This window comes from Nipponia nippon, unplaced genomic scaffold (assembly GCF_047370975.1).
Source record: "Nipponia nippon isolate SJK-2023a ecotype South Korea unplaced genomic scaffold, ASM4737097v1 scaffold_1, whole genome shotgun sequence".
Classification (NCBI taxonomy): Eukaryota; Metazoa; Chordata; class Aves; order Pelecaniformes; family Threskiornithidae; genus Nipponia; species Nipponia nippon.
The window spans coordinates 139,858,757-139,884,897 of NW_028262290.1; the positions used below are offsets into that span (position 1 = coordinate 139,858,757).

Sequence of the window (26,141 nt, forward strand, 5' to 3'; positions counted from 1 at the left end):
GTAACGGTTCACCTGCCGGCCCAACTGAGTGTGAACCACTTACTTAAACCCAGGTGCCAGCGCCCTGCTCTGGCTCAGCATAAGGTTGTGATGCGGACGTAACTAGCAGCCTCGCCGCCGAGGTGAGCATTCACCAACGTCCCTCTGGGCCACAGCACTCAATGAGATCAGTCTGCACGCTATTTCTTTGCTCAGGCCACAAGTTTGCCATAAAGGAGAATATTCCCTTGTCCCCTATCCCAACCTGTCTCTCAAGGCAGTCTGAGGAAGCCTTGTCTTTCCTACTCCTTTGCTTTGAGTGCGTATGGCAGCACGGTGCTGCTCTGTGTGTACACGTGAGTGCAAGTGAGCAGCCACAGCTAGGGCTGGAGGAAAAAAAAAATAAAAATAAATCAAGCCTAGAAGCTGACATGGATTAGCGTCTGCTCATGTAACATTTGTAGCAGGATCTGATGCGTGCAAGTCCGTTACTGGCCAGTCCCCGTAGCCGAAGGTACCTATTTACATAGCAGCTGCATAAGCATTCCGCGAGTCCGAGCAGTCACATTTTCCCAGCGCCTCGCCAGTGACCGGTAATGAACACGCTGAGCACTGCTGGCAAGGAGAGATTAACCACACTGCGACAGAACGGGCTTGATATACATTTTATTGGCAATACTAGTGTCATACTCGGGAACCACAACCCTTTGTCAGACTGTTAGTGTTAACTTGCATGACAAGTATCAGTGACCAACTGTATTTGAAATATAGTTGAAGTGCCTAGAAATAATAGGCATCTTAAAAAAAAAAAAAAAGGAAAGGAAACTCATTCCACCCACTCAAGCCAACCTTTGCAGATCTTACATCTTAAGCACAACTGATGTACTGTAATTGTTACGTGGACTTTAATGTAACCTCTACAGCAGCACACAGACAATGCAGTTCTCTCATTATGCACATGCTTTAGGATCGTTTATTTTAATGCTTTCAAATAAATATGTTCCATGCAGCACACCGCAATAAATAAGGAGCAGCAACTTTCGTATAGTACATCCATTCATAATGTAAGTCACCATGTGAAACACCACATCTAAAGTCTTTGGCCCAGTCCCATACAGTGAAGCACACCACATCTGCACATAATCATATCTGGCTTCATATGGATTTAATAGGACTATGCCAGAAGGGCAATGTGAGCACAAGTTTAACCAGGGGTTCCTAGCTATTAAATACAGCTACTAAGTAGTTAAAAGGCAACAACTAAACCCATAAAGGGTTGATTTGTCTTTTCTTTCTTACTTCTCAGACAGAAATATAAAGTATGAAAATGCTCTGGATATTTTCAGCCTTGTGTAAAGCAGCGTGATTAATATGGAATGCTTCGAGCAATAGTGGCACGTACACTGGCATCAAAAGCCACAGCAAGACTGACTCTGACACAGAACACCGGCGTACTCAGCGGGGGAAAGCTGCTGTTCTTGCGACGGCAGGCGCTGCTCCTTCTCTGCCTCTAGGCCGATAGCTCCACCGCCCCTTCCTCTTCGCTGTCTGCTCGGTTGGCACGGATTTCCACCAGGGTCCGAGCGAAGCGGGTCCATTCATCATTGTGTGGAACAGCCAGCTGGGGGAGAAACCGACAGGGAATTAAGAGGCCGCGTGGGGAGACCGGTTACCTCTCTGGCCCAAAATAGAGGCACCTCCTTTGAGGAGAGCTCCTGTCGCAATCAGTGCGGTTGCGCACGGTGGAGGACAGAGGCGCAGGCCTCACCAACCCGCCATGGGTCGGTTACGCTGTAAAGTGCTGCCGAGCTCCCAGGACAGATCTGGCAGCTTCCTATTCAGTACCAGCTAGAAAGAGCTTTTGCAGTCAGTGGCAGAGAAAAAAAAGCTTTATCTGCTTGATTTTAAGGAAAAGTTTCTTGCTGGAGTGTTGCTGCAAAATCTACCCCTTGGTTAAAATATTCCAGATTTTCCAAACTAAGGCAAGGCCTTGATCTCTACGAGCATATACACGTATGTTTAACTTTACACACGTGAGCTGGCCATTTGAAGTCAGCGAGGCTGTGCCCAAGTGTAATTGTTTGCAGGACCAAGGTCAATGTGCACAAGGTAACAGAGCTTTTACAACACTGTATTGAAACTATTTTCCTGAAGTTCATTAAAGCTCTTAATAGTAAAATAAATATATTGTGTTATTTTAGTTACCCTCCTCTATGTTAAGGAATTCACAATTACAAGAAATGCATTATAATGGAAATGTTATACCGACTGGATACTGCATTACTGGCCTGATTTTTTATATCATCATGCAAGATCCATTTCCATTTAATACCATTGATGTTTCTAATGAAGAGCTCTTGAACATTAGGCTTCAAGCGGGACGTGTAATCTAAATAGCTGAACTTCCAGACAAAATGCTTTAGTGCTATGGCAAAATAATACTGCAGTCGTTTCCAGCTGGATCCAACGCTGCAACTTCTGGAAGATAATGCACGCTGGGATTGAGATAATTAAAAAAAAAAAAAAAAGAAGCAGCAAGCAGTTTTCTCAAGCTTTGTTTTCATTAACTCAAATTCCAGAAAACAGCAACAAGCATCCAGATGAACCGCGCACATTTTTACTGCCCTCTTAAAGCCCTGTGATCATGTCCTGAATATAATATGAAAAAATAACTGTTTCAAGATATTATGCAGTGCTTGGTACTGAAGAAGGCAACTGTTTGGAAACCACGGGGCATATAAGAACCTGCTGTCCACCTTAGCAAATGGATGCCTTTAGACTAAAGAATGAGTATGACCTTAGCTAATCCAGTTTGTGGTACCCAATATTCAATCGGTACTGACTTACTTCTTTTAAAACACCACCAAAAATGTCACGCAGATGGCTGGCTAACTACGTCCATTTGGCACTAGCAGATTATAGGTGCACATGAGGCTGTACTGGAATACAGTCAAATTACTCTCCTCTTCTTACATCCCAACAGCGATACATAGAACTGGAGACTAAGAAAAGCATCTATTACATCAACTAGCGAGCCCAGCTGGGGAAAGAGCTTGTATGCCCAATGTTAACCACGTGTGAAAGCCCCACATATACTGCTGCAAGTTCAGTGTTCATCATATGGACAGGAATTTGCAATACTGGATCTAAATATCTCGTCCACACCTCACTGGCACCGATGAGTTTTTCAACTATTTTGTATCTAGCTTTGCCTCTACATCCAATATTTTGGGGTAAAACATAGCGTGTGTTTTAAAGCTTCCCATGTATAGTGCGTATATCAGTGACTCAGTTACATTATGAAGGGCTGGTGTACAAGAAGTTTGGTTTTTTTGCCTGGTGAAACACTGAATATAGTACAGTTCAGCATCCACTGAGGCTACAGACTGAGAAATGCAATCTGTGTGAAACCCATCTCAGCCCTCAATAATAGGTGTCGCTGCACTCTCTGGGTTCTCCCTTCTTTGTCTTCCACTTTTTGCATTTTTCTCCTTTACTTTTCCCAGGAACGGAGACCAGAGTTACAGGAATAAATCATTTGAGACAGCTGTCTCTCAGGCTCACGTGCGCAGATGTGGATCTGTTAGGGTCTTTATTTGAAAGACAGCTCTGTTCTTTCAAAAACCTTCAGCAGAAGGAAATGTAACACCAGAATGGAGGTCAGCGCACCAACACACAAGTATCCGTAGCACAGGTTTGGTCAAAGCCACACACCTACACAAGCTACTGTATAGTAAGTTAAGGGACAGTGCAGAGATCCTTCCATCACAGATGCAACCAAAACCAGCTGTATAGCAATTTCCCTGTTACTACTGCTTGTGTCCTAAAAGATTTTATTTCTTGTGATGTGTATAGAACTATCATTTATCAAACTCTTGAATGAAAACATGAAATAAGTCTCACTTCAAATAGTAAAATCATTGAAGTGGAGCAATATCCTAGGCAAAGGACTTACTGAATTTAATAAAGCCTCATTTCTTCTCGTCTTTTAAAGTCCTAAACAGCATTACACTGTATTAAATGGCTGAAGAAGACAATATACCATTCTGAAGAAAAAAAAATGAAATATATTTATGACATTGAGATAATTTAATTTTCTTTACTCCACAGCATGGCCACAGACAAATAAAATCAAAGTCCAGCCTGTTAAAGCAACTTGGTATCTCAAACTTGAAGAGTCCCCACAAATGTATGCGTTACATGCATTACTGTTAGCTGACAGCGTTAGCAAGACCTGGGCCGTTTTTAATGACTCAGTTCACAAAACAATTAATGATTGAAGTGAATACCTTCAGCGTAGAGATGAAAACATTCAGTGCCCAGACACAATCTAATTACGTAGAACTTCGTCTTATTTTACTTTATTTAATCTCACGTATTGCATCATGCTTTCAACAAGGGGCCAATCCTGCTAACAGACTGTTAGTAGAATAAACCTCTCTAATATAAATTCCTCAGGGATGCGGAGGTAAACCTTGGCAATAATGAAGTCAAAGGAAAAACTGACTTTTATTCCCCCCCACTTCTTTCTGTGAAGGCCCTAATACCAAACCACAATAGTTATACAGCAAAGGACCACAAATAAAAACAAAAGCATCCACAAACTCCAATTCAAATTCTTGTCTGAATTAATCCTCCCCTTCCAGTCATTTTCCATTCAAGTTCCTTCAGCCGGGCACACTGACACCCACAAGTGCTGGAGGCCTGGGTCTATCTGTGGAATCTCCCTTTCAGCTTGTCTGCCTAAGTTTTTTCTGTAAATACCAGGGCAGGGGTGGAAGAAATGAGGAGATACTTCATAGAGGAAGGGCAGAGGTTTAGAGCTATCTGGGTGTTCCTCGCTCGTTTGGCGTTTTTGCCATTTTTCTGTCCACTTTGGTTACTACAAAGCAGCACGCGTTGAGCCCCAGCAGCCATGATGTTGACGCAGGGTAGAAATGTTCACCAAAGCATAATAACGAAATGTAATAACTTATATTAACATTTGGGTCAGAAGGTTATTTGAATGAACTGACACTAAGGTATGGAGCAGAACAAGAAAATAAATGCTATTAAGTGTTCTCCTTTGATTCCTTCACAATGGAAGGTAAGCGCTACCCGCACCTAATAAATTGACTGAATTATTCACACTGCTTTAACTTAAATACCATGGTACATTCAGGTTGCACCAGATAGTAATTCTAATGAGGAAAACCAGTATTACCAAAGCAAGGTGGTGACTTTAGCCAACCTTTGTTTGTTAAGCTGTTGGAAGAGGGGTACTTTTTGCCTTTAAAATATCAAGAGTTCAGGCTGCAAGCCTACCGACCTGCGAGTGCGACTACAAGTTTACGCATCCAAATAAACCTGCTTTTGCTTGTGAAGTTACATGTGCTCAGCTGGTTACAGGAGTGAGAATTTAGTATAGGAAAACGTCTTCTCAAGATGTTAGGATGACTCATTTTTAATTGGGTGAAAATGTTTAACTAAGGACAATTGGGGTCTCTCATTTCTCAAAAAAAAAAAAAAATCAAAGTTATATCACTATTTCGATCTCCTCCCCCAATTCACTTTCATAAAATATTCTTCCAAAAGCACTCAATATCTTTGAGTATCTGTAATCACTTCCTACATGAACGTATAACGAATAGAAAGGTATGTAATATACTAAATACTAGAATACTAGACACATATAAGATTTTATCATTTAAACTAGTTCACAAACTGTTTTTCTTGCTGATATTAAAAAACTGATTTATGTGATGCAAATTCTCAGCATTAATTTTTCCACCACCTCCATTACTATGATTTTAGATAAGCAGATGTGGGATAAGAAAAGATAACTCCCCAGCACACTCCTCCTGGCTGACCGGTGCAGCCCAAATAACGTGGCTGGGAAAGGAAAGCCTCCCTGGGCAGCACCTCCCAGCCAGCTGTCTGCAGAGCCCCACGCAAAGTGAGCTCAGCTGAGCCCCCAGACTGAGACTGGCTGCGTGCTGCACACGAGGGCTGATACGCAGCAGCCACGATTACTATTAAGCACTGGAGAGGTGGACTGCTAATTTCAGCAAGCTCAGGGGCGGCCTCCAGATAGTAACACTAAACAGATTTCTGCCTATTCCTGCGAGGTGTTATGGTTATCGGTTTATCTTAGTATAGATAAATAACATTATACCTATGTCAATCTTTCCCAGCCTGTGTGTACATATACGGAGGGAAGGCACCTCTTGACTGGACAGAATACAAAGGGCCTAGAAAGTGAGATGATGGGATGCCATAGCAAAAGGATTGTAAATTAGGAGCTGAGCTCTCCCTGTCTTCTTGTTCTTCTTCCCATCTGCTAGAGGTGGCTGGATCCTGGCTCGCTAGAAGCCCCTTGTCTCTACTACCATTCTCACCCTCTTCTTTTTTGGGTGATAATGTGTTGAGCTGCGATTTCAAGACTGGAGAGGATCTAAACAACATCTAGATTTGGAGAGAAGGGATTTGTCTAGCTGGGCCACAGAGGTCAACCACAGCAGATCCCCCCGGTTCATTTTTCAGAGTCATGGGATTCTACAAGATTTTGAAGCAACAAGGCTTGTACAGTTTAAAGGTAAGATTGTTCCAACTTGTGCCTATTCTCCACTGTAGATAAAGGATAAGATGACCAGACTCAAAGGGAAATGACTGCCAGGATCTTCCTGACAAGCACCTGGCTTTGCCTTGATGATGTGTCACAATTCTACGTGATTTATGGAGTGCACGACAAAACCATATCTCACGGTGCCACCACAGAGCCCTTGGACTTCTGAACCTTCTGAAGCTGCTCTGTGTTTCCTGAGTGATCACTCTAGCCAAGCACTTCACCTCCCTGTTAGCTTTCCAGCCCTGAAGCACAAACGCATGCCTTCCTCGATGCTAGTACTGACCAAGGAGATGGTTTATTTGCATCTGGTAAGAGAGTAACAGAGCCCTGTCCCCCCGAGGCTCGCCAGGCCAGCTAGTTGCAGGTAGCAGCATCAACGTGAGTTTCACCAGGAACAGCCTCCTGCATCTTCTCATCAAGGCAGAGATTACCTCTGTGTGGAGACCTTCTGATCCATACACCAGAGATCTTACAAACACAAACTCCGTTTTCTGTGTTTTCCCAGAAACTGCGCAATTAGCAACTTGACTGAATGCTACTACTCTTAAAACTGTAAGACAGAACTCAGGAAAAGGAGATGCTCTGACCAGACAACTCTCGATGCTGCCATTTGTGTCAGCTAGTGCTGGGCTCCCCAAGCAAGCAGAAAAGCAACAAAAAAACCCAGTGCCTGAAGACACAAATCAACATAAATTTCTTTTAATTTCAGATCATGTAACACCTTTTAATAACACTTGCTTTTTTAAATTAGGTCTATTAAAGAGGGGGGAAAAAAAAAGAAAAAGCGATGATTTTGAGACAAAAAAAACCCCAACTTTGAATGTGCCTTTTAAAGGAATCTCTCCATAAAGTCGAAATAAGATATTACAACATATTTCAAGATTTTCGTATATTCCCCTCCTATCCATCTTTTTTATGGCTGAGAGTGTTTCAGCTCAATTTGTCCAAATCTCTGTATACCTTCAGTTTCCCTGAAAAACCACGTTCCAGCAAATGAATTATTCATTGAGGATATTTCACTTTATTCCTGGCTCCTCGCCTTCCCTGGAGCCTGTAAATCTTTGGGATGGGAGCAGAGAAACTCTTCCTGCCTTCATCCGTCCATGCTCTTGCCCAGCACAGCTCTTCTCGGAGGGCTGGGGACTCTCCCGAGAAGGAGATCAAATGCAATTTCAGCAGCAGCAGCAGCGGCCTCCACTCTGGAGGAACCAGTGTCCCACAGGCTCAAAGGGAGCACAGTCGTCCGTGTTCAACCTACTGCGTTTCCTTTTAACGACTGTACCTCATGGGTCAGTCTACCTGTCACTGAGCCACAGGTTCATAACCTGCAGCACTGATCACTGCTGAAAGTATCCTGCAATCCCAATCACCAGGTTAGTAATCACCTTTCTTTTTTCGTCCTCACCTACAGTTCAGATGCCTCAAAGCAAAAATAGCTGTGGGAAGAACTTCCTCAGCGTTGTCTCTGACTGAGGGGTTGTTCTGAAGGGACGAATTTTTCCAACCAGAGCAGTCTATAATCGCTTCTAACACACACGTCCCGTGGACACAGGTGTAAAAGGAGAATCTGAAAATGAACCGTTACACCACGACTTGGAACGATCTGCCGAAGTATGTGGTCTGCAGCCGGCCCACGCAACCGTATTGCCACACACTGTTTTCAATTAGACGTTTGCAGACGAGCCTGCATGGTGGTCCAAGATACACTCTAAGGGTGACAGCGGTTCCCAAGTCAAAAATCTGCGACCCATGCAAACACGTTTCGTAGAAGTACAATGCTTTCTTGTTTTTGTATATAGAAAGCCTTGTTCTGATCTAAGCTGATGGGTTTCTATAGCTAGTCACCATGCTCCTAGAGATCAGAAACTTTCTGATTAACACGCATCTTCTATTAGTTGCATTTGGGTTTGTTGCTGTTTGGAGGCAAAGCCTGGCCTTATTTTAGACAATCCTGTTTACTTGTCTCTGGTTCAACACAGCCGTATTTGCAAAAAAAAAAAAAATCTCATATCCAGCAGGGAAAATAAAAACTATATGAAAATTAATGTTCCTCTGAAAATATCTGAAAATATTCAGATTAATTTGAGTTTGTGGAAAACAGCAAGCCTGGTAAACTAACTTTAATGACTAAAATCTCAGACTTCACACTAAGTTATTTGTTTATGTGGTTTATCACCATTTTTATATTCTTTTAATTTAATAGCATCATCAAATGAACGTAGCTTCAGGCAAGTATCATTTTAGCTATTTTTGCTAAGCAGAGTTTTTATCAGCCTATATTGTCCATATCACCCTCCAAAATTAAGTGCTGTATTGAAAAGAATACTTTGCAAGTACTTTGTGCAATGGATTAACATCTGAATGCAGTTATGACATTGCAGGTAAAAATATTTTTAACGATGATAAAATATAACCACTTCAGCTTGATGTTTTCTAAAAAGTAGAACAGACAATCGATCTAATTTTCTGGGTAAAAGACAGCACTTGCAGAATGAGGATCATAATACTTACAAATGAAAACCAAGAATTATAGTTCCACTTTAAGCAACTGATCCCAGCTTCCGGAGTTCAACAGATGTTTTATCACTATCATTGAGGTGAAAACAGATATGTAAATGTAAATATTAAATATCTTGATACACACACATAGAGCAAGCAGGCATGCACCTATTCTGGCCCTGGTCTTGCCCCCCAGAATCAATTACAGACTGTCTTTGATACTTTTCTCAACCTATATGGATTTTTTTTTTTCCTGAAAAAGCCTATATTTTTCTAGGCAACACCCTGTGCCACACACATGGATGGAAACAAAGTGGGAGGTAATATGCAACGAAATGGCCACCAAAGTAACCAAGAGCACCCTTTTCACATAACTATAGTACCACTGTATTTAACTCTTGGGAGAGCTGAGCATCACTGTTAACAATGGATGAAACCACTGGCAGGAACTCAAACCCCACATACTCCATGCAGATGATTTTAATAAGATACAGTGTTTAGACCACAAAGGATACACTCCAGAGTAGCTCTATATATATTTGTTTACTTAATTGAAGGGGTGGAATACCATAGGCAGCCTAAATACTGCATTTATTCTATGCACAGCAGTCAGTCTGGTGTCACAGACACAGTATACACCACCCTTCTATGAAGTTAATTACTTAGCCCTCATCTAGATTAATGTCTGTTGTGATTTATTTCTTTGCAATTCACCAGCAGGGTCTGATTTAACTAGTGCTGCCATAGTAAAAAGAAGACAAAATATTAGCCTATATGACAAAAAAAAGCTTAATCTCAAACAGAAGCTGAATCCATTTTCAGCAAACTTCGACTTTTTCTCCTAAGGAGAACAGTAGCTGCTGAATTGTTACATAGTTGATGGTAAATTATGTTTTGAATACCAAGCAAACAATGGTGTTATTTTAATAATTTATATGCAATGAGCAAAGATACACTGTATAAAGGGCCTACAGAGGAACTCAAACATTTGAATGCCCATTAATTCTTTTCTAAACTTAGTCCTCTTTGTCTGCAGCAGTCATCTTGATGCCAGTCTAACAGAATAGACTAAAATGTAGTCCATAAATTAGACATACATGACACACAAATGCATGTTAACAGAACATTAAGACTGCAGACTGTAACACTTCAAAGATAGGACATGTCAGAGTTAAGGCTAAGCCCCTGGATTTGAGCATGTTATTCACGTTGCGTTGTGATACTGTCTTTAATCTTTTTTAAAAAAAAAAAAAAAAAGTAAGAAACAACAAAACCTGTGCTGGAAGCAAACACCAATTATGGAAAACTTCAGCCTGAAGGATTAAAACTTGATAGGGCATATGGAAAAGAAAACAAGGAAGTGGAAAGTATCTTTAATTGTAAACAATGCTACAGTTCCACCTATAATATCAGAATTGGCTCAGGCTCTCCTGAATTAACCAGAAAGAATGATGTCCAAGCTATCAAACAGATCATGCTTCCCTCAATTAATGTATCAAAATGCTGCACTTGATATCGACTACAGAGGATAAAATACTGAGTAATCGACAGTCATCTTGAAAGAGATGACTGAAAGTTAAAATTTAATTACTTTTGTTTCCTAGATTACCTCCTGTTTTTAAAATACAAACGTTAAGCTATAAGCTTATAGCCTGTTCTTAAGCACACCAGAGTGCTTTCACCAGTCACGTTGTGGGGATCCTCTCCTAAGGATCTCCTCGAGTGACTTTCAATGGCAGAGACAATTGGCCAGTTTAAGTCCTTGGAAACAAAAGAGATCTAATATAATTAATCAGCTATGGGAACAGAAAGAGCATCTGCCATGCTTCAGAAAAGCTAACAATTTTGCTTCAAAAGACGTGGTGCCCTAAGCAGCAAAGTTCTTGCAGTTCCTACCTTTCCACTACTTGTGTAATGCCATCAGTTTACAGGTTGAGTAAGAAAAACAATGAGGCACGCTGCCTGCCATTCGTCTCCCATGGGGATCTCAGTCCTGCTTTGATTGCCATTTCTCAAAGTCATTGAAAACTCCTGTAATTTTTTGCATGAGTTTCGTGACATTTAATGCTTGGAGCTAAGGGAACAGGAAAATTTCTCCTCTACCAAATTATGTTACCAGTTCTCATCATTGCACTAAAAAGCCTAAAAATATCAAATGGATCAAAACTAGAAGGTTAGGAGCCTTCAACCTCTTGTTCTTTCCAATATCTACATTTTTTTTACTGACAACTACATTGATTGGAAGAACTGTCCCATCGTTTTTACTTTAAATACTAGAGCTTCAGCCTGTGGGGCAGCTGCACTGGCAAAGGTGCCTCCCTGGAAGTTCAGCTGAGTGAAGGACTATCGCCTCAGGGAAGAAATAAATCATGGTGTCTTCAGCTCAGCTTGCTTCCTTTCCAAACCAAGTCGGCCATGTCCATGCCATGATTCCTGCCAGGAAATCTGGCAGAACAGGAACTGTAAAGGACTTTTGCCACAGCTTTCTGGCTCCCAGTTGGCAAATGGACTCTTACCAAAAGTAGCTTATGAACTGGTCAAAGATTTTGGTTTGCAGGAGAGTTGCCGCCTTCCCTGAGACTTTGCAAGAAAGGTTTCCATTATCTGCAAAAGCTCATCCATGAAATAGCAGGGTTTTTTTTGTTGTTGGGTTTGTTTTTTATTTCAGACATAGACTTTTCCATCACTCTAGGCACTGGAGGATATATTTCACATTTAAATTAAACATTGAATAAGGAACTTGAGCCGCCAAATAGGATGTATTAAGGCCCAGAGTTATCCTCAGTTGATATTTTAGGTTTAACCATTACTTTCCAAGTCACGAATTAAATATTTTTTTCATGTTCAAAATACAGAGCATTTTGCAAACCATAAAAAAAGATTGAAAACATAGTTAGGGATTCTCAAAATGAAAACTGCTACTGGATGTGACAGGTTGAAACCACAGAAGCATCATGAAGAAACTGAATTATACAAAGCAGCTCTTGTTTCAGATGTGTTTTAACACCACAATGATAACACATGAATTTCAATGAAATTTGCAAATTGCTGCACACAGAGCTTAAACTAAATTTTGCATTTGGTACTTTTCCCCTTCCATACACTCCTTAAAGCCATGAACGTTTTTCAGTAACACTTCTTTTTACATGAGAAAGGGGGTAAGAGCTTTCAGAGAAAATATCACCCAACAGACTAACTAGCTATTTAAAATACCTACTCCGTGACACTATTAGCATGCATTGACTTCAGCTCTGTCCCCCACCGGTGTTCCAGGATGCAGGGTCAGGATGGGGCAGACCAGCTAAGTCACTCGCTCAGCTTCCACTGCCTCACCTATAACTACCATGGAAAGCTTGGACCCAGATTATCTTTTCCACTAAGCCTCTTGAAATGTTTTCAGGAGAAGCTGTAACTGAGGAGCTAGCAGCGAAACCACCAGTAGTGCCGATGTGCTAAACATACGGTGGACGGGCTGCTATGTCCGATCTGGAGCCTGCCTTTCTCTCTTGCCTTTTACAGTGTTTCCCAGCTCAGCAGGAAAATACCTGCAGGAAGACTGTCACATACAGCTCTCCCTTCTCCCCCTCCTGCAGGCTTTACTGTGCAGAAAGGGAATGATCTCTTACAGCTTCTCTTCTGCTGCTCTCATCACTTCGTTATCTGAGTGCCTTCTAATAGTGCATTAAGCTACATGATTAACTCCTGTCACATGTGGCTTGTTCTCTCTGATCCTCTCTGCAGGGGGAGAATCTGGCCCTTTGCAAGGGAAAAGGAAACATACGTCGGCTTTAAAAGTAGTGTGCAAATGAATAAAAAGGGCTGGAGCCAGGTTTTTGTTGCTTGGTTGACTGGCTTTCTTAAGCTTTTTATTTCATGCGATGAGGAGTTGAGAAATTCTTATAAAATATATTTGTATCATATTAGAAACTCATGTCTTTTTACCCCATGAAATTCTCCAGGGAGCTAGTAAGCTATCTCTGGAGAACTACTGAAATACTTCATCATAAGTAACTGGAAGGTAAGGATAAAGAATCAATTGAACTTTTAGGATGACTATTTAACTTCCCTTCCCCCCCCCTTTCTGTCTGTTTTCACTAATGCCCATTTAATTCCACTGTGTAATCAACAAATAAGAGAAAGAGTATCTTCATTAAAAATCTGGTACTTCCTCCTTACTTCCAACAAGTAACATTCTGGTAGAAAAATGAGAGTGGAATTTCATGTTCATTTATATAGAGAGCGAAACAGAAGAAACTGTCATTACCAAGAACAAGCGTACATCTCGGCATAGGTAGAAGAGTGACCCTGCATGCCAGGTGTGACCCACTGCTGTATCACACACAAGCACATCACAAAATCCTGTTGACAGGCTCCACTTTGAGAGGCTGCTTGTCCCACTGTCCCTACCTGCTCAGGAACTTCAGCCTTCTGATAGTTAAAAATATTCTTCTAATTTTTGACTCGAATACATGGCCAGCTTGCAGCCACATGCGCTGGTGTGGCAGCGTGTCCTCAGCTTCACTAGTTCTCCCTCTCTGGCCCCAAGCACTCCTATCTCTCTAAGTACATGAATCATCTATATTGCTACCAGGCTCAGACTTGGCTAGTCACACCAAGTTCTTCAGCCTCTTTCTACAGGCTACTTTCCTCTTCCAGTAGCCCAGATCCACGTCTCTCCCTGACACATTTCAAGCATTCTTTTAAAAAATACACATTTTTAAGCAAGAGGGGAAATGATTTTGAGGTCATCTTTTAAATAACATCGGTTTTAGGAAGCTGCTTCGTAAGTCAGAAAGCCACGACGAAGGTGACTGAGAAGGGCAGAGAGGCAGTGATGCTGCATGATGTGCAAGAGGTGGCAGGGAAAGGGAAGCGCAAGGCCCTAGACTGGCACTGGAGATAAACAGCTCCAACCCTCAGCAACCAGCCTTGGGTTAAGGCAGATTAGTTAGGGCACGGCTCCGTTTTCCCTCTGGGAAAGTACTTCCCTAATAAAGATTGTTATTAGGAACACAAGCCTCCATTCCAGCTTATTTAAGTACCAAAACAGACTGAAAGAACAAGGTAACTCATATCCTTTTCCATTTCTTATCAGACTAGTACAACCATACGGACAAGCACACAGCCACGAATAAGGGCGTATAGTGGTACTTACAGGCATAAATGTATGTATTTCTATGTCTGGATGTAGCCAAGCCTCCTTTTAAACTGTAAAAGTATATAAATGCTTGGTTTTAACTTATCAACATAACAACATTGTTTTTCTACAGGAGAATAAACCAGTGCTTACATAAAGACCTCAAAGCATTCACAGTAACCTAAAGTAATGAATATTGTAATGAGAAACACAAGTATTTAGGGTGATAATGACTGGACTTTGCTCTACTTAGATCGGCTCACCCCCTATGGAGGCTACCAAAGCTTAAAGATTTTATCACCCTAGTAATCAGCAATGGGTAATGGCCTTCATAAAACACAGTAATTAAATTGACTGATTTCAAACTAGTGCGTTTTTTTCATTAGGGAGTTCTTATTTAACCTACTTCAAAAATCCTTTTGTGAATACTGGCTGTATCAGTCAAAATTCAAATGACAAGGGATGAAGAGCTTGTTCTGTTCAATATTTCAGATATTATTCAAGTAAAAAGCTGGAGTTCCTAGTATGCTGTCATTCTCTTTTTTTTTTTGGTCATCTCTAGGAGCTTCCTGTTTTAAAAGTCTCTCAAGGGTGAACATTATAAAACTGGGGTCGGAGGGGAAGCAAATCAAAACCTTAGCTTTTTACGTTTTCCAACAACTCTTAAGAGATTCTGCTTTGTTAAAACATGCTTTTAAAATTCTCCGAGGCCAGCGTTCCAACCTCCCTAGCAAAAATATCAATGGTGAAATTCAGACACTGCCTCACAATCCATTTAATTATCCTTTATGCCTGGATTGTGCGTGTTGTTGTAACTACTGTTTCTTACTTGATCTTTGAATGCTTTTGAATAAAACTTGGTTGTAAGCACAACCCCTTATTATTGCTCAAATTTGCCTTCACGATATGTGTGTGAGCCATTTATCTGTGTTCCAAGAATACTTGTAACTCAACACAGATTTCAAAATAAATTATTTTATGGTGAGTCTCAACTCTGCTTTTGTGGCAAAAACATTTCCTAACTGAATATACACTCTACAGGAGCTTTATGATGGCAAAAGTAAACCTACTGGAAAATCTACCTGGATAACTACATGACACAAAACCCAGTTTCATATTTCTCTCTCTGGGCTACAGCAATTTTTAACTGCATGAAAGAAATGCTGGATATGTTTTCCATATGAAATCTATAGGGAGACACAGGGATCTCAAGATAGGAGTACAAAGTACCAACCCTTCCCCACTTTACCCAGAAAAATAAGTGACTCAGTAGCCATGCTGAAATGTGAGAGTTGGTCACAAATACGCATGTCTCTCCGTCTAGAACCCTGAGAATCTCAGAGCAGCTGTTAAAGGCTGCTGACATCAAAGGAAATTATTTTATAGGCACCAGCGGGATATTTCTTACTGTACCACTTCATCCACATATTTCAGGCAGTTGCCAGCTCCTCCCTCACTGGTCATGTACTTGAAAATGAGATACAGGATTAACACCAATCATGGAGAAAATGGGGTAGTACACAAACAACCTTATGCAGCAGCCCTAGCCCTAAAAGGGCCTAAGGAGGTATTAACTCTGAAACCTAACAAAGTCACATAAACATCAATATGATTCTGATTTCACTGCAAGGAAAGGAGGACAGAGGTAATAACTGTGTAAAGAATCCCAGGTAACTGCTTTCTTTGGCAGAGCCAGCTTTCCTGGATGGACTAGGGAAAGACCTTTTCTTACTTATCTCCAGTTCCACCTGTCCTACTAGTCACCCTTTAAAAGCATGACTAGAATCAACTGTCTGAAAGACCGCCAAACAGATGCAATAGTTTGTCTTATAACTAGTTTAACAAAATAAGGTACAGTAATAAGCTCCTTGTGGTTACAGTTTCAAACTCGCCAATCCTGTGCTGCAAACTTACTTTATATTTTATTACAATCAAACAATAAATCATTGATTTACAGTTTCTATCTATTTATTCCCAGTGCAAGCAGAATATGACCTGGAAGAGATTAAGGGGAAAAAAAAAAAAAGAAATAATGGAAGGTGGATGAGAAGCTGCTTCTTTCACAACCAAAGGTGCAAAGAGCATTCTCAATAAGCCAGGTAAGCAACAAACATGGTTGTTAGAGAATATTTATGACAGCGGCAACTGTGTAACATCACTGAAGCATGCACAATGGGCGCAAGCTTTCTAGAAAATATATCTACAAAAGAGACATGCAGTTAGGTCTAACTATCAATCATCTGGGCATGTGAATAAATCTATAGTCAGTGGTCCATGTTCTGTTAAAATCAGCTTCTACCATACAGAAAACTTGCTGCCCAGTAAATAAGCCATAAGACCACAGAAGCTAAAATACATTATACATACTATCACATAATAATATCTCAACTACTAGACCAGCAGAGGTTGGAATATTTAGATCTTACCGAGAGTAGAGTGTATTTACAATGACTGGTTATATTTTCTGGTTAAGTTATATAGGTTTAAGATCCCATCACACTGAAACAATCAGATTTTTGTGTGTTTGTTTGGGTTTTTATTTAATTTTATAATTCACATTCTTTAAATCAGTGGTTACTGATCCACAAGAGCACATCTATATGGACTATTTAAGTCTCCTCTTCCCTGGAAGTGTGTGTATAACTCCCATTAATGCTAATGGGCATAAAGCACACGCGTTGAGGACAAAATAGACCCCTCACTGTGAAAATAAATGTGTTCAGTTATTTTCAGACACGATGCCGAAATCAAACAACTAAAAGTACATACTCTAAGGAGATAACATTATATAGCCTAGCTGAAAATGCCACCATTATTTTTAACTCCCTGGTCGTGGGCCCTGCGACGTTCTTCATGTTTCTGCCATTTCTTGTGTCATAAAGACTATGACTGGATAAACCTATCTAAAAGGGCCAAATCCTAAATTCTTACACAAGCAAAACAGCCCTGATCTCACACTCCTTGCCTTCACAAAGGATGCAAGGTTAGGCCTCGTGTCTTATGTTTTCACTTAGGCCACATAATGTTTCCTCTTTACACCATATGGGTTAACAGCAGCAGCAAACTTTACTGTTCTCTAGAATAGTTCCTTAAAACTGTGATGAATCTACCAAAGTAAAAATTCCTATCACTTAAATTTTTGCCTTAATGATGTGGTATCTTGATGTTTTCTGCTCTGATCAAAATTCAAGGAGTCAGTTCTGTCCAAACGGGCAAGAAAAATTGTTTATATAGTAAAAAAGACACCATGTTTTATTATAATACAAATATAATCACAATTTTTTTCTGATGGAACCAATGTTTTATGAATTTACAGCTGATGTAATGTGATATTTGGAACAATCATGAGAAAAGAAAGGTTTTAAAAAGGGTGCAGTATAAGTGGAGTGTTAATGTTTTTGGTGAGCATATTTAGGGTCTTTGCAAAGTGGCCTGCTGACTTTCTAATGTGAGTAATCACACCCATCTTCCCAAATCAGAGAGATGCACCTTCAAATAAGTGGATGCTACTGAGTTACCAGTCAGGCAGGGATGAGTTCTTCCAGTGACGAGGCCTTTGCAGAAGTTGATGCTGTAGGAGACGGGTAGAGTGGTATTGCTGAAAGGTCAACTGTTGCAGCTTAGTGTCAGGCTTTGCAGTACTGCTGGGTCAAATATGAAAGCCAGGTCCTGCCAAGTCCAGCTCCCAGCTCCCCGCCCCTTGCCCCCAGCCATGTGCTCACTCATCTATTCTCACACTGAGTCAGTTCATGGAGAAAAATACCCCAAGGAAAACAAAATGAAACAAAAAAAATCAATACTTCTCTGTTGATCTGTCTCCCTCCCCACAATGTGGGTGGTGACAAGCACTGCTACCAGCACAAAAACTGGGCAGCAAGGGATATGGCTGGGGATGGCTGGCTGGCAGTGGGAGAAGGACTGCCCCTTTTTCAACTGTCAGACCAGCCCCGTCATATCCCAGAATCAAACCCATACAAAAGGACCCCAGCTGAGCCAAGGAACTGAAGTAAAGACAGAGCCTTAAAGGCTGCCATATTTCTGCCAGACACTTCTAAAAGCGCATGTGCATGCTGTGTATCTCCCGTGTGTCATGCCTGAGGACAGCTAAGCACGGAACAACTCATCAGAGAGCTCTTTATGGACTGGCACAGAGAGTTAAAGACTGAAGAGGCTGTTACTCACTGTACAAGCCCTCGGTTCCAGGCTCTTGAGCGGCAGAGTATTTCTGCATCTCACTTAAGGCTTTATAGTGAGAAGAGTTGTGCTGGAGAATATTTGAGCACCCTTCTTTTTTAAACCAGAAAAAGCCACTAACAACAGAGCAGCCCTGGCAGTATCTGAAGCTGTTGCAGCCCAGACCACCTCTCCTAAATTTGGTACAGGAATTACTGCAGAGACTGATACTGCCAAAATGAACCAGGCAACAAATTAATGAGCTCCTTCATTCATTACGGAAGAGGAGGAGGGGTGGCAATGGCCCATGACCTGTCAGTGGCCATGTCCACGGACATCCATCTGTTGGCCTAAGTGTGTATGGAGCTGAGCTGGAGACGCTGGGGCTCTGTACAGGCAGGGCATGCAACATCCGTGAAGCAGAACACTTTATGTAACACTGATCTGGACTCACACAAATAAATACTGTTGAATGACTCTCTTTTCTTTTTCCTTTTCAAGTAAGAGAAGCTGTCTTTCTTTTTGATCTGAGTGTATCACTGTGACTCATTTGCAAGTTGAAGTCTGATTATACAAAGGAAAGGCCAAAAACTTAAATATTACTTCTTCTGCATAGAACACTAAATCTATTTTCTCCTGGGTGAGCTTGCATGGACAAACAATCCTATGAATGATTTGGTGTATGATGTGCAAAAAGAGACATTTCTACAGCCCTTCTAGACTCCCAGACAAGATCAGACTGCGCTGTCATCAAAAGCATTTCCATAGGCTGTTCACTTGGAAGTGTTGTATCACTTGGAAGACAGAAAAACCACCTTTTCAGAACAGTCATGCAAAAATGAAAAATAAACAACAACAGCCTGACCTGCCAGTGTCATAGTGGAAATCTGAACACAGTAACCTTAGACAATTTAGAAATTATGCTAACAATACGGCAAGAAGTTTCAGCAAACATTTGTGAGGAAAGGCAACTCCTGCACAAGTGAATGCAATCCAAAAATATGAGTCATGCACAAGCAATTTTGCTATGGGCCATAAAATCACTTTATGAGAGTTACAGATAATTCTGTATGTATTCTATAATGTTTCCCTACTGTGTAGAGATGGATATCTCAGTATCCTATCACAGATAATGATGGAAAACAAATTCTCTACATAAAAGCTGATTGCTCAGAGATTCACCCGTAACTGTTCCAAGGGACTGTAATGCCGACAGAACACTTTATACTGCATTCATCAACAAAGAGGTAGATTCCATCAGTGCCAAACACACTGCAGTTTAGATGGTTTTTATAAGATGTAGCAGGGTGAATTGAGAGCAGCCTTAGACACAGAATACGCATCCTGCTATTTCTCAGCACCTACATACTCTTTATCACACATGCACCTACCATCCTCCACAATGACACCTCTCATTTCCTCCTGTTAGTACTTTTGCACATATTCAGACATATTCGGCATTATTCAGTATTAAAAGAACAGCTGTATTCTGTACATGTCATGCTGAGAAAAATCTACAGCAGTAAGCCAGTCATGAAATAAGAGATACTGGAGTATAAAAGGTGAACCCTTCAGGACCAACTGCAGAACAACACAGATTATTTTTGCACCTCTATTTTCCTCTTTATGTTCCTTTGTAACTTTTTCCAGCTGTACCCATAGAACCTTTTAAAAAAAAAGTTTTAAAAACACTGAAAACTTTCAAAAAAGACTTTCTCATGAGACTTTAACTAGTTAATTCTTTTGCAAGGTAGCTTTACGACCATCACACTGTTGGCAACCCAAAATCAGTGGGGACTCCACTGAAAGAAATCTGGCTAATTCTGTGGAGGTGTCCTACTCATGTGTTACGATACATCATCTTTTCTTATACTTGGATACGGCATTCTCCAGGAGCCAAGCTTTAAAAAAAAAAACAAAACCAATCCAATAATAATACCTCTCCAACATCATAGATCCATATGCGGCCTTCTGAATCACCAACTGCTACCTCCTTCCCAGCCTGGGCCCAGCGGACACGGTTGAGGGCAGAAGCTCCTTCTATGGTGACGCTGGCTGTGGGAACCTGTCGAAACAATAGGAACAGGAAGGACAATAAAATCATGCTGCCTGCGAACCCGAGGGTCAGTTTTGAATGTCCTGCTTAGCTGGGTGAGTCACAAGTCCTTTGGCATCGCTGGAAGTAACATACAACCATCATCGGGGAAGAAAAAAAAACGGTTCATTGTTTCTTTGATCACATGTGCTAAAAAGAGGAAAGAGTAAGAGATTTCTTGGAATGAGCAGGGAAGACTTTTCCACAGAAAAGGGCAGTAAATGAAACAGTTTTTTCCCCTTAACCTTGGAGACACACAAAACCACATCTGCTTCCTTCTCAAAAGTCACTGACTTATGACCAAGAACCAAATGAGGGTAGGACTTGGCTTCAGTCCCGCCCTGGCTTCTGGCCTCTGATTTGGGGCAAGATAACCTGACAGTCAGCAGACACATCCCTGTATTCATGCTGACACATCCTTTAAATCCGTATTCACCTCTGCGGCTAGATGCAGAGGTTGAAACTTAGGTATTACATCAGAAAAGTCCTGAGCTAATCACTTCAGAGCAAGGACACAGCAGAAGTGAGAACAGCTGACCTGACATTTAGGAACTCCTACAATATATTCCCACAATTCTCTTTTACATCCCCAGGAGACGACTTCTGCTTTAAATACACCTGGATGCTGTCTAATTTCCAACCCCCCTCCCCGCCCCAAGTCAACCATCTTAACAGGTGAGCCACAAGAATACATAAAGATTCTGGTTAATGCATGGGATGAATAAAGCAATGAGCACGATCTTAAGAGAAGTATTGGTAATCTATGCTGGAATGAGGGCACCAAAACATGCTGCAAGAGGAAGGAACTGTGTGGGTGTTTGTCCCACGTTGGTAGATCACTCAGTTGATTTAGGTCACCTCATAAGACAAATGATGGTAACCTGCAAGTCTGCTAATGCTCCACCCAGCTGCCTTTAATAGGAGAACCTGCTTGAGCAAGGAGCCTGTAGCTTGGCATGATGGTCTTCCAAACAAGGCTTTTTAGCTCTACTGCTTTTTAGGTCAGGGCAAACAGGATAGGGTAGCTGCAAAAGCAGCTCCTCCACCAGATCCATCTGTGGGAACAGGCCTCAGTCACACGGTGAGATGGGGACAAGGGGGTGTCCTGCGATCTATAAATGGACATAGAATTGGAGAGCAGCCCAGGCAAGAAGAGGTAGTTGGACAGGAACCAGAGTCCAGGCTACCTCTGAAGGAGTGACAGGTACTCCTTCTGTCCTCGTTGTCGGCACAATGCATCAGAAGCAGGAAGAAAGCTTGAAGATGATATTAAAGCCTGGTCTGAACATTAACAAACTGACAAGATGAACAATAACAGCATTTTGCTGACTTCATCTCGGTTCTCTGGCTGTAGCTTTATATTGTAGTTGTGAGATAGGTCCAAAGATCCAGGAGAAAAATAATTTTAAAACAAACATTGTGTAGCTCCCATGCCAATCTCCTTCTCCTCAGCTCTAACGCCTTCCTTGTGTCACACAAGATGAGTGACAGTAGGAAGCTGAACCTTTGCAGACTACCCGAGGCTCTCGGTATGGCCACAGCACGTGCACAGCCACAGCAGCAGCAGGACAAGGACTGGGAGGCAGGGCTGCTTGCCTTGCCCCTCTCCCCTCGGAGACTCCCCGCTCATCCTCCTCCTCACCGACCCTGACACAGGGCTGCAAAACCAAACTGGCAGCTCGAGCGCGACAAGCCTGCCAAGCTAAAGCGTCACCTCTGCAAAGGACCTCGCGGTAGCGTCCTGAGCCCCACATGTGAAATGCAAGAGGATTTTGTTTCCAGAATGATGTAGAAATAATGCTGGATAGCAATCAGAAAGCAGATACCATCCTCCCCCCCCCCCCCCCCCCAAGAAGTCATTCAAATGCAAATAAGCTACTGGACTCATCTCCCCATTGTGCAAGGCCTAGGTCCTGTCCAAGGCAGTGTTGCCCAAAAACGCTGGCACGCTCTAACTCCTGGTCCCAACTCTGTTACTGCTTAGTGGGCGAGAGTCAATGGCCTAAATCTGACATAGGGTCATTGATCCATGATAAAATCACAGTAGAAAACAAGCAAGTTTTACTCCTGTGATCACTGGTGTTTTGTTTTTTTTTTTTTAAAAAAAGCTATTTTAATTCCAGCCAAAATTAATTTCATAACATTTGGAAATGGGTTTCTTCAAACAACAACTAAATGCCGCATTCTAGAGGACTAATCCACTAACCAGCTATGTTTCTCAGAAAACTGTAGATCAAAGATATTTGTTTCATATACAAATATACACAGTGTATATTTAAGGCACTGAATTTTCACAAAATCTTTCAGAAGGCTGAAATACATAACTCTAGAGCTGTTTTTTTTTTGTTAATACAGCATTCTTTGAGTGTTCCACATAAAAATAAGCAGCATGCATGCTGCAGACACAAGACACAACCCATGCTTTTTTCCAAAACCCGATGGTTTTGTAAAATCCTGTTCCTATTCCACAAAGCTATCTAACGAAATAAAAAGCAACAATGAAACAGTCTTTAAAAATCTAAATAAAAAGGCTTTTCTCCAGTCATATGGAGAGAAATATAGTCAAACCGTAGTATCTTAAAATAGATTTGTCTGCTCTCAATAGTGATAGGTTAAATTACTGTGCCTATTTTAGATTTCAAAGATAAGAGTTTATTTTATAATGGTAGCATTATGTTTTTAAAATCACATTTGAAACACTTTATAAATTCTCTGAAGTTGGTGCTTGTCAGATTTTTAACAATTTTGAAAGGAGATTTTAACAGAAAGATGCAGTCAGAAAAACGTGCATGATAAGAATATACCTTTTATTTTTTTACTTTTATTGCTTATGTAGTGTCAAAACCTGCTTGCAAATACATCTGTTACCTGTTTCTAGAAATAGACACCATCTTCACACTTTCAAAACTAAGGTACGGCATGCAAAAAACCCAACAAATATTTGAATGGGATATAACACAGCAGAAACAAGCAATTTTGTAAGTTGGTATAGTATCAGTTCATAGATAAATAAGACTCATCAATAACCTAGAGACCTTCTCCAATCTTGATCAAAAAAGAAATGTTACATACACAGAGGTAGGAAATCGGCATTTGGAGTCCTGAAACTATCTGCAAGCCTCCATATACTGATCCATAAAAATAATACTCACTTTGCAAAAGAATGAAGGAGTGGGTAAGGATTTTTTGCTTTTTAAGTTTTTTTATATTCATTTGTCAACTATAAAATAAAATATGATGACTTTCATTTCTATTACAAAAACAATTCCTGGTATCCACAGATCAACATGAAGCACACAAATGCCCCTGTTAGTTTACACTGAGCTTTTGAGAATAATCAGGTTGATTAAATCCATGGTACAGTCAAATGATTTTAGTTATTTCGATCAGAAAGCATCTAGCTCTCAGGAGAAATGTTTTTAATAAATACAGGGAGTAACACTAGTGGAAACTGTGTTACAGTTCAAAAATTTGAAGGCAGTATATTGTAACTAAAACCAGGTAATTTCTTAATTGGTTTACAAAATAATACCTAAATAATAACGTATCATTTCCTAAATTAAACAAAACCAGGTCTCATCAATAACGATCATATCTAGTTCTTACACAGAGATTTTTATCAGTAGCTAGCAGTTAAACACATTAATATACCTGTCATTTTCTACTGTCTTCACAAATACCTGGACATCCCATATCTGATATCTAAAAGTAATAATGATCTAAAAAAGAGGTGTTTCAGGATTTCTTATTACAAAGGCAAAAGTGCTGACAAAGACTTCTTCTTAGCAAACAGCAGTGCAGGCTTAAAGGGTGTAATCAATTACAGAAATCTTGAAAATTATAAACTAATTATGACCTACCAGATAGAGGGTAAAAGCAAACAACGATCACTTTCAGTTACGTTGTTTAAAAGAACTGCTTACAGTTCTCTCTTTCAGCGGTACTTCTGCTGCTTCTCCCGCATAACAAAACCTCACATCTATTCAGAATCTGCCAGTTTATCATTTATAAAGATTTTTTAATTTGTTTCATCAGTGCTCAGTAAGGAAACCAAATGCTATTTCTGCCTCCAGAGACCCAAATTTGATTCTCATAAAAATACAAAGCACGGATACCATGGAAATAATTCCAGTCTGATCCTTACATGAGAGCTGATTTTGACCTCTCAGAATGGAAATCATTTGTGAAATCAGGGGTGGCCTTGCATGCAGAAGAAAAGCAGGATCGAGCTTGAAATTAATTTTTTTTCTGATGTTCCTATGTATTTATATGTAAACACACTGAAAATATATCAGCAGTTTTCTACATACAGCCTTATGGGAATGGGATCAAGCGGTCCATACTAATTTTTTGGAAAGAAATTATGGTCTCATTGAGTTAAATGGCAAAACATCAGTTGATTTCAAGCAGAGCAGGATTTCAGCCCTGGTATTTGGGGGGAAAGGGTTATTTTTTTTTTCTTCTGAAAATGCTGGGTTTTATGCTCTGTGTTTAAGCCTGCATTAATGAGAACACCTGAAGGATATGTCCCTCCCTTCCCAAAATAAATTCTGAGGAGACTCCTCCTGTATATCCTCCAGCTGTATGTGCTCTAATTAAAAAGGCTGCGCTGCTTCCTGCTCAGAGCACTTCAAAAGGCCTCGCTGCTCCCCTTGACAACGCAGTGCCCAGTGCTGGTTCCTCTTACCTGTCCATGCTTATTTATGGCAAGCACCACTCACTGGAAGCCATAAACTGCGCCTGTATTTTACTCTGTCTGAAATGTATAGCATGTTTATGTGAAAGGCGTATTAATGATCAAACTAATCTTAAAAAAAAATTTGTAAAAAATAGGGTGTGTGGGGGAAATACTACCACTGACTCTTCAGTCTTACCTTTTTTGGAAATAAAAAGAAACTGTCACTTAATATGCGATTTTTTTTTTTTACACTCTGTTTGTTCTTAGGTTTACGTGGCATTAAGTAAAAATATGCAAGACTTCAGCTGCGGAAAAATATTTCGATTGTTATGCTGAATACTAATTGCCGGCCATCCAAGACTGACCTCAAGCGACATAACAGGTTTTCTCAAAACCATTTTTGGGGCAAACTCAAATCCAGAAAAAATAGTATCAATGTAAGTCTGCACCATTTTTTAAAATCTGAAATAATAGAAGGAAAAAGGGGTGTTCGGCCTGTTTAGAAAACGACTTTTTATAAAATACAGTATTTAGCATTCTCAATCTTTGCAAAAAGCTCTCCGATTAATCCTTTCTCGTCTGTGAAATTTAAAGGTGCACCATTTCCTCCCCAATGGTCCCCGCTATTTAGTTAATCGTGATGGAAAGAAAACTTGTTTTTATTTTTAATTTGCGCTTGTGCTTTTAAGTTTCACAGCAAATTTTGAAGAGGAAAAAAAGGTGAGGGTATAAAATCACAAATAACATGCGCGAGAGATGCCCTGTGCTTAAAAAACTCAAGCAGAGCAGCCAGCGGCTGGGAACGGCGGGAGGCGAGGGAAGGTGCAGGGGTAGGGGCAGGGGCAGGCTGGGTTTTTGTCACGCCGGAGGCAGGGGTACGGGGCTCGCACGCTGTAATCCCCAGGGGCTTTGCAGCAGAGGGTAAGTGCGGAGGGAAACGAAGCCTCCTGCCGACCGCGCAGGACCTCCGGGG

At 40.8% G+C, this 26,141-nt stretch overlaps 1 protein-coding gene across 7 annotated transcripts in view; it reads right to left on the reverse strand.

Moving 5' to 3' along the window:
* Nucleotides 1-630: 630 nt before the first annotated feature.
* DYNC1I1 (dynein cytoplasmic 1 intermediate chain 1) overlaps nt 631-26,141 on the reverse strand; it is a 194,264-nt gene continuing 168,753 nt past the window's right edge. For all 7 annotated transcript variants that reach the window (XM_087774455.1, XM_087774501.1, XM_087774482.1 and 4 more), the window contains 2 exons: nt 20,335-20,460; nt 631-1,600 (listed from right to left, as the gene is read on the reverse strand). In XM_087774455.1, coding sequence (XP_087630581.1) covers nt 1,490-1,600; nt 20,335-20,460 — 237 coding nt within the window. In that variant the 3' untranslated portion in view covers nt 631-1,489. The remainder of the gene's footprint in view (nt 1,601-20,334; nt 20,461-26,141) is intronic.